Below are 9,048 nucleotides of genomic sequence, written 5' to 3' on the forward strand. Positions count from 1 at the left end.
GAAATCACACACACTATCAATTCTATTATTGATAGCAACGAATATTGAGCAGTATATATAGCACAAAGAGGGAGTATGTTTTAATTTTTCTAAACCAAAGAGCAATATATAATCAATCAATGATTTACTTGGGGACTACAGAAATTTCCAACTTCTTTGCGCTGTAAATGGGAGAAAGAAAATAGGCGTTAATTCATACATCTGAAAACAATGGTGGTATGACAGATCAAAAACTGCAGTTTACATAAATGCTGCAAACTTCAGTAAATATTCATTTTGACTCGATTGTTGCAGGCATATTCCAGAGTCCAGACCACAAAGTGTTGTTATGCAGCCAGAAAGAAAGCACATTGTTGGTAATGTATAAAAGGCAACGCAAAATACTGCGAAAGCAGGACCTTGGACTTTAAGGTTGGAATCGAAGGTCAAGTGAATGTCACTGGGCACTGTTGTTGTGTTAGCCGATGCATAAAGGTCCTTGCCCCATTCTAGTTCCCTCAATTCTGCCTGTCAGGTGAAATATTTTGGACTGCACTAAAGGATAGTGCACAACAAAGAGAAACCATGATTCAGCCTTCTCCATGGTGAAAATTTACCTCGCTGGCCTATCTAAAATGTAGAAACTGATATTTATACATGCTCGACGACGACGCAAGAGGAGATCCCTCACGCCACCAAGACAGACGAGGAGTGCTCGTCACAGTTTCCTCGTGCAACCATGGGATGAGAAGGGTTTCGCCGTTGTGAAGTCAAGAGAAGTGTGAACCACGGGACAAGGAGGAGAGAAGATGATGGACGAACGCAGCAAGGAGGATGGGAGGCGACGCGGACAAACTTGGAAAGGGACCAGGAGAGGGAAGGAGGAGGCGGCGGGGTGGCTGCAGCTGTCGACGACGCATGAGGAGAGGAGTGGCGGCGGCAAACAAAACCCTAATCGCGAGATCATGGGCGTGCCGAGGTTGAAGAAGCAGAAGAGGTGAATCAGGTTGTTGCTGAACCGTCGTTGTGTCTGTACTTCGCCCTACGCTGGATTAAAGCCCATTAGGCCCAGTTTCGCGGCCCTGTGGATTAGCGCTCGGTGGTTTGGTTCACAGCGAATCGGACGGTTGAAACATCCAAAAATAACGATCCAACAACTGCAAACACTGATAGCCTGGGAGGGCTGGTAAGATGCTCGGTTATAATATATCTAAATAGAGGGAGTAAGAAATTATCATCCATACATATATTAAATAATACTATAGAATTCAGCAAAATACTACGACAATATCGATTAACTATTCTCAAAATGCTTAGATATGTTTCCAAAAATATATAATAAAATCATTTAACTATTTTCAAAATATTTTACAAGGGCACTGAGCGGTAAATATACAACAACTACAGATGCGTAATTTCCAACAAACATTTGATATTCTCCTCAGTCGATCCGACGTAAAACCCGTGCAAGGTTTTATAATTTTTTTTGAACAGACCCTTGCATATTGTTGCACAAGATGAACATATTGTTACAATACAGCAAACATTTTCTTAGATCTATTCAACCGAGATTTAGTTATTTCTGGGTCCACACAATAGTACTATATACTTTCACACTAACTGAACTAATCAACACAAAAAGTGGACATTTTTACATACGTATAAACAAATTTATAAAATCAACTAAGGATTTGTTAATTCTCAGATGGAAAGAGTATTTCGGTTGCGGTATGCTGCGCGGAGCTATTTAGGGCATCTTCAACGCTAGGCGCTAAGGGTGGACGCTAGGAATAATTTCCAGTCCGATCGTCAGTTACGTCCTCGATTCCTGGCGCCCGGAGCCGCAGCGACGCAAAGAAAGGCAGCGAGCGCTTGCCTCTTTTTAGCCCACGAGATGAGGCACGAGCGTTGTTTTTCACACGTATTTAGCGCCCATGGTTAGCTCCAGCGTTGGAGCAGATAACGCTTGGGGATTTTTAAACCTTTTGCTATTTATTGTTTTCTGTTTAAGCACCTAGATAAGCGTCTACCATTGTACATGCTCTTACCACTCCAGCATGACGCCAACTAACGTTCCACGAGTATTGCCGTCCGATAAGTACAATGGCCGGTGATCCAATATGTAGGTCACCTACCCAGTTGATCCCATGTCAGACGTGGTTCACTTGTGTCACTTGTACATTTCCAAGCAACTCTCATCTTCCCCACCAAACCCTAGCCCCTTTAAAACCCCCATCTCCTTTCCTCTAACCCCACTGCACTAGCTAGCCAGTACCATCTCATTGTGCCACTCCACACTCCACAGACAGCAACTCCATCATTTTCTCCCAAGAAATGGCAGCTTCAGCTCTCCACTCCACTGGCACTGCGGCCATGTCTCTCTCCCTCTTCCTGCTCGCGGCCATCGCCGCCTCATCATTCTCTCCGGCCAACGCACAGGCGTCGTCGTCATGCGCGAGCCACACCTTCTCGAGCAACCAGCTCTACGCGTCGTGCACCGCCCTGCCGCGCCTCGGCACCACGCTGCACTACAACTACACGGCCGAGGGCAACTCGGTCGCCGTGGCGTTCCGCGCGCCGCAGACGAGCAAGGCCGGCGGGTGGGTGGCGTGGGGGCTCAACCCCAACGGCACGGGCATGGTGGGCACGCAGGCCGTGGTGGCGTTCCGGCACTCCAACGGCAGCCTCGTCGCGTACCCGACGATGCTGGACAGCTACGCGCCGTCCATGGCGCCCGCGGACGGCGCCGAGCTGGCGTTCCCCGTGTCGGACGTGGCGGCCGAGTACGCCAAGAACGGCAAGGAGATGGTCGTGTACGCGACGGTCGCGCTGCCCGGGAAGGGGAGCAAGTTCACCCACGTCTGGCAGCAGGGGGGCTCCGTGGTGGACGACGTGCCGGCGGCGCACCCCACCACCGGGGATAACGTGCTCTCCACGGGCACCATCGATTTCAGCAAGTGAAAGTAACATATACGGAGTACGTTCCTAGGTATGCTTATTTCGTACTATACGCGTGTCGTCTGTTCCGTATGTATGTGCCCGCGAGCCATCTCGCTCCCTATATATGTCGATATATGAATATGAATGCTTGTAATCAGCGCTCGGCGCAGAGTTATGAATACGTACTGTCTGTAATTTGTGGTCGCGGCATACCCCAGATTTAGAGAACGCAAATTATAGCGGGTGGAAAGAAGACGATGCGGATTCAGATGCCTGCGGGGCTGTGCCTGAGTTCGCCGAATCGGAATCCAAACCGTCTCACGCTAGAATTCCAAAATCCCGGTCCATATATATAACCCACCAGAACCTACCTCAGGCATGTTTGAGCGCCGATCGTCCGTAGCTCGTCTTTGCGCCTCAAAGCCTTTATAAATAAGGCACATCAATTCAACCATGGCGATCAAACGATCTGCCGACGATGTCCCGGCATCTCCTCCTCGGCCGCGGACGGCAAAGCGGATTCTCACCACCGAGTCGCCGCGGCCGCCTTACCTCCCTTCCGATGTCATCTTCGGCATCTTGTCATGGCTGCCGTCCAGGTCCGAAAATATTGCTTGGGACCATGATCCACCCGAACCCATGCTCAGAACCGTTCATCTCAGGACACCGCGTATGGAGATATGTGCATGGTGAGTAAACTATTGCATGGCAGGAACAATTTAGTTTGATGGCGGGAACAATTTAGGGCATCTCCAACAGATTGTATGTTAGCTTGTTGATAAAATATGTCATGTCATCAACCAACACCTTAACATACAACAACTCCAATGGGTTATATGTAGTTTGCCCAATAGGATGTGAGATAATAAATAAGGTGCTCTCTCATTCTACATTGGAGTTTGTGCAAAGGGTGTTGGTTCATGTACATACAACCTTTCTCTCTTCCCTCATTTATTATATGACACATCATTAAAAATCCTATGTGGCAAAATCTACCAACAACTATCTTACAACCATTGAAGATGCCCTTAGAGGGTTAGAAGCCATGCATGTGCTAAATATGATCATATTTGATGCTATACCATAGCTAATAAAATAGTCATGTTGCATTGGGCAATGAAATGTTGTCTCCTATGCACACTGTTCACTATTGTTTATTGCCTCGTTATGCTCGTCGAGCTCTGTCCCCAACACATGCATGAAGTAGACTGGCAAGGAATGCTATGCAATTGAAACTTGAAAATACGCTCAAGATAATTCGTGCATAGATAATTTTTCATAGATATTTCCGCAACACTCTTTTAACTTCAATTTTGTATCCCATGAAACCTACAATCTTCTTGTGCATGATTGATGACCTGCTGTTCAGACATATAGCAAAGCCAATAGAGCTGTTTTACGGTGATTGGGTTAGTACTCGGAGTATTTAGCAGTACTTACATGTCTGATCACGTCTGATTTTTATTAGCCGTCAGATCTTGCGGGGAATTTTAATTGATTAAATTTAATATGTTAATTGCGATAAGGGCATAATGGTCCAGGGGGAAATATCTTTTCTTGAACCGATCACCTGAGGACCAGATCCATGTCTACTCGATCCAGTTCAGAATCCTCCTCCGATCTATTCGTCGCCGCTCGCCGCTCCTGACCTTCTCCGTCCTCGACCTGCCCGGCGAGAGGAATAAATTCATCGTCCTCGTCCTCCACCCAACCAACCCCAGCCCCCCATGCCATCACCGAAGAAGAAGAAGGCCGGATCTGCGCCGGCTGAATCGGCGGCGACCGCGGCGGGCGATCCCATCTCTTCGCGCATACCATCCTTAAGGTATGAATTCGGCTTGGCGTTCTGCTCGTTCTCTTGGCCGTTGCGCCCCTCCACCGTGCATGTAGTACAACCTCAACCCCACAAGATCCGGGTATGGACTAGAACAACGAATGGAAAGCTTCATCATGGCATAGTTTCTCTTGAGCTAATCGCATCATGTTTGTTTAAGTAAGATGTTGAGGGCATTGCTTACTTCCTTTGGTACCGCAGAAAAAAGTGACTTACTTGACGTTTGAGATGATATATACTAAAGAAAGATGAGATACTGGTTCCATAGTTCACTTAATTTAGTTTATTAAAGTCATCATCACTTTAGGTTTGCATAGTGCATGAAATATAGTTTAAAGGAAGATGAGATACTACTTGTTGGACGTTGATGATTGGTTTCCCTCACATGTCAAACGAGCAAAGTCTTTTTCATGCACTTGTCTTTGCCTATGAGCTATTTTACACCTGCAACATTGATAAACAGAAAGATGTTGATGATTGGTTTCCCTCACATGTCATATGCAGGAAGACATGGCGTATGCAAGTGATGAGAGTATGTTCGAGTATGTAAAAGTTGTCAGCAAGATGTTTGATAGTGAGGCTGAAGGCTATGAATTCTACAACAAATATGCTCTTGAAAAAGGTTTTAGTGTGAGGAAAAGCTACGTTGAGTGGGATGGATCCAACAAGTACATAATTTTAAGGAAAATTGTGTGTAGTCGTCAAGGGTTTCGCGAAGAGAAGCACATAAAAGAAAGATGGAAGATAGAAAGAGGAGGCCACAAAGTTTAACTCGTGTTGGGTGTAATGCTAAATTGGTCATTACGAGACAGGAGGAAACCGGTCGGTGGTTTGTCAAGGATTTCATCGATGAGCACAGCCATCCTCTAGCCCCACGGGATCTTTCTTGTCTACTGCGTTCGCACAGACAAATTAGCGATGAGCAGAAAGCGGACATTGCGGACATGGAAAAATGTGGGATCCGAAAATACCGTATTATGGATATTTTGTGCTTTCAATACGGTGGATTTGATAAGGTTGGATGCATAAAGAGGGACGTTTATAATTTCTGCCATGCTAATAAGCAGGAGACAATCAGTGCCGGTGATGCTAATACGGTGATCATGCACATGATGGTGAGGCGAGAGCGAGATGTGGATTTTTTTTCTTCAAGTACTTGGTAGACGAGCATGGCCATCTGAAGGGACTGTTCTGGGATGATAGTCAGTCGCGACTTGACTACGAGGCTTTCGGAGACGTCATTGTTTTCAATAGCACATACAGAACCAACAAATACAATATGCCATTCGTGCCGTTTGTCGGGTTGAATCACCACCGCAGCACTGTTATTTTTGGCTGTGGTATAATTTCTCATGAAACAAGCCAGGCATACGAGTGGATGTTGCGGACCTTTTCTGATTGCATGGCACATAAACATCCGATATCTGTGATCACAGATGGGGACCTTGCAATGCAGAGAGCAATAAGGGTGGTCTGGCCAGACTCAAACCATAGACTATGTATATGGCACATTCAGCAGAACATTGTACGCCATCTGCATGATGACGACATAAAGGAGGAATTCAGATCTTTCATTTATGATACTTCTTCCATTGAAGAGCATGAGATAAAATGGATACAATTCTTACAACGGAATAAAGTAACCAGTGAGGAGTCTTGGCTGTATCAGATGAGAAAGTTGTGGTGTGCTCCATATCTTGAGGGGCGTTGTTTCCTAGGATTGAGCAGCAATCAGAGGAGTGAGAGCTTGAACTCTGTGCTACATACGCATCTTGAGGGTAAGATGTCGTTGTTTGAAATGCTAGAGCACTATGAGCGTTGCCTTGCGTCGCGGCGGATTAACGAAGCTCTCCATGACGTCGAAGCCTTGGAGTCCGTTCCATTTACAGAGGAAAATGCTTCGCCGCTTGAGAAACACGCCGCAACAGTTTTCACACCTAGTGTCTTTAAGATGGTCTTATGGAGCATAGATGCTGTCAGCAAATGTCAGATCAGAGAGATACTAGATGGATCAGAAGATTCCACTTATGTTGTGTCCAAGCAGGAAAGAATGGATAAAAAGTTTGGAGTGCGCATTGAAGAGCAAGGAGGTCTTTTGCACAGGGTGAGTTGTTCTTGCGTAAGCTGGAATGCGCAGGCACACCATGTTCCCACATTTTTTACATATGGGGGATTTTAAAACAAACAATTCTGCCAGGTTGTTGCATTCCCACTAGGTGGACTATGAATGCAAAATGTGCATACACACCTACCAGAAAAAACCAGATGTATGACTATTCGATAAGCCTGCAGAGGTACCGCGAGTTGCGGAATTGTAGTCACGCCGCAAGTTTCAAGGCATGCCACTCTGATGAGGACTATCACCGTTTAAAGATGCTTTTGCAAGCACAACATCATGGCAAGCAATCAAGTTTTGAACAAGCTGACAGCAAGGAGTCAACTAATGCTCAGCATAACAACATTAGGTTTGGCCCGTTGATGCCGCACTCGGAGAAAGTTGATAAGGTTCTGGATCCCGTGCATGTGCCAGGACGAGGTGCACCGAAGAAAAGGCTGCAGGCAAAGACAAAGAAGTCAAGATCATAGAATATCTGTGGCTATTGCAAGAAACCAGGTCACAGTCGACGTAAATGCGCTAAATTGCTAGAGGTACGAAATATGTTCATATTTATTTTTTGCATGTGTTTTACACATAATTGATGTCCATGTGATTTATTGTATTCTTCTGTGTAGGATCTCGAGGCTGAACTGTGATATCTACATACAGCATGAATCGATGATGAGCCAGAGAACGTCGTGTGCCATTCAGCTTTGTGTGACGTGGTCTTTACATTCTATTTCACCGTGACAGTAATTTAGTGAAGTGCGGTTGTACTGCCATGTTACAGTATTAGTTCGACATCTTTCGTTTCCATTTTTTGTGTGTATCATTTGATGTCCAACTTTAAGAATGATGATGTATTTCGAACAGGAATAAGGGCTAGCATGGAGCACTTGTTATTGTCGAGTAGAATAATTATTGTGATGTATTTCTGCACGCACACATGGCTGCCAGACGGATCTCCCGCGCGATCCCACGGTCTGCATGGCTGGCTCGGTGCGTGTCCATCGTTTAGGCGAGACTACCGACGCCATGCATGCATGGCAGGCCGTTTTCCTACGTCGACCCAAACACCGGCCCATCCGAGGTTGCAGCTCCGGACGGCCCACGTCGCGTACGATCTCGCGCGTTGTTCTCGTCTAACTAAAAATAGTCCCACCTCGCCCCTCGAGCAGCTCCTTTACCTGCTTAAATACCTTCATCGAGGTGATTTTAGCAAGCGTTGGTCCTCATTGTAGGATGAATATGATTCTTCACCCTTACTATGGTTGTCATGCATATTCTTCATTTACAGAGCAATAATGACTGACGTATTTTTTAAATAAGCGGGGCCCACTGGGGTGTGCTTGGAAATCTTTGAGAAACCTCCATGCACGTTCATCTTCGCTGCATGCAAATCGGGCGGCAGCCGCTGTGCCAGTAGCTGTCAAGGCCTTGATGAATCACTATTCACATGCAGGTCCCCGACTCTTGCATGCAGGTCCCAAATTATCTTGTACATGGTGACCCACATGTGCCAAACATGTCCATGAAAGAAAATTTTGAAAAAAAATTATTTTACAATGCCCCCTTGAGGCATAGACCGATGTTTTCAGCAGTCAGTCTAGAGGGCATTATAAATTCAAAAAAATACAAAAACTTGGAAACCTAGTTTTGTTTGTGGAAGAGATCATGTGTGCCAAAATTGAGGTGATTTGGAGGTGGTCGAAAAAATGCCGGCATTTCGGAGGGACCATTTTGTCTAACTTAAGCCAGTTTTTGAAAAAAGGTGAATTTTTCCACCACCTCCAAATCACCCAAATTTTCTTGTACATGGTGACCCACATGTGCCAAACATGTCTATGAAAGAAAATTTTGAAAAAAATTATTTTACAATGCCCCCTTGAGGCATAGACTGATGTTTTCAGCAGTCAGTCTAGAGGGTATTATAAATTCAAAAAAATTCAAAAAAATACAAAAACTTGGAAACCTAGTTTTGTTTGTGGAAGAGATCATCTGTGCCAAAATTGAGGTGATTTGGAGGTGGTCGAAAAAATGCCCGCATTCCGGAGGGACCATTTGGTCTTAACTTAAGCCAGTTTTTGAAAAAAGGTGAATTTTTCCATCACCTCCAAATCACCCAAATTTTCTTGTACATGGTGATCCACATGTGCCAAACATGTCTATGAAAGAAAATTTTGAAAAAATTTATTTT

General features: G+C 45.3%; 1 protein-coding gene across 1 annotated transcript; it reads left to right on the top strand.

Annotated features, from left to right (window-relative positions):
* Positions 1-2,238: 2,238 nt before the first annotated feature.
* LOC125541105 (cytochrome b561 and DOMON domain-containing protein At5g47530-like) lies at positions 2,239-3,124 on the top strand. Its single transcript, XM_048704585.1, has one exon. The coding sequence runs from the start codon at positions 2,314-2,316 to the stop codon at positions 2,938-2,940; it is 627 nt and encodes a 208-aa protein (XP_048560542.1). The 5' UTR covers positions 2,239-2,313; the 3' UTR covers positions 2,941-3,124.
* The last annotated feature ends 5,924 nt before the right edge of the window (positions 3,125-9,048 follow it).

The sequence above is a fragment of the Triticum urartu genome, chromosome 2 (genome assembly GCF_003073215.2).
Source record: "Triticum urartu cultivar G1812 chromosome 2, Tu2.1, whole genome shotgun sequence".
NCBI lineage: Eukaryota > Viridiplantae > Streptophyta > Magnoliopsida > Poales > Poaceae > Triticum > Triticum urartu.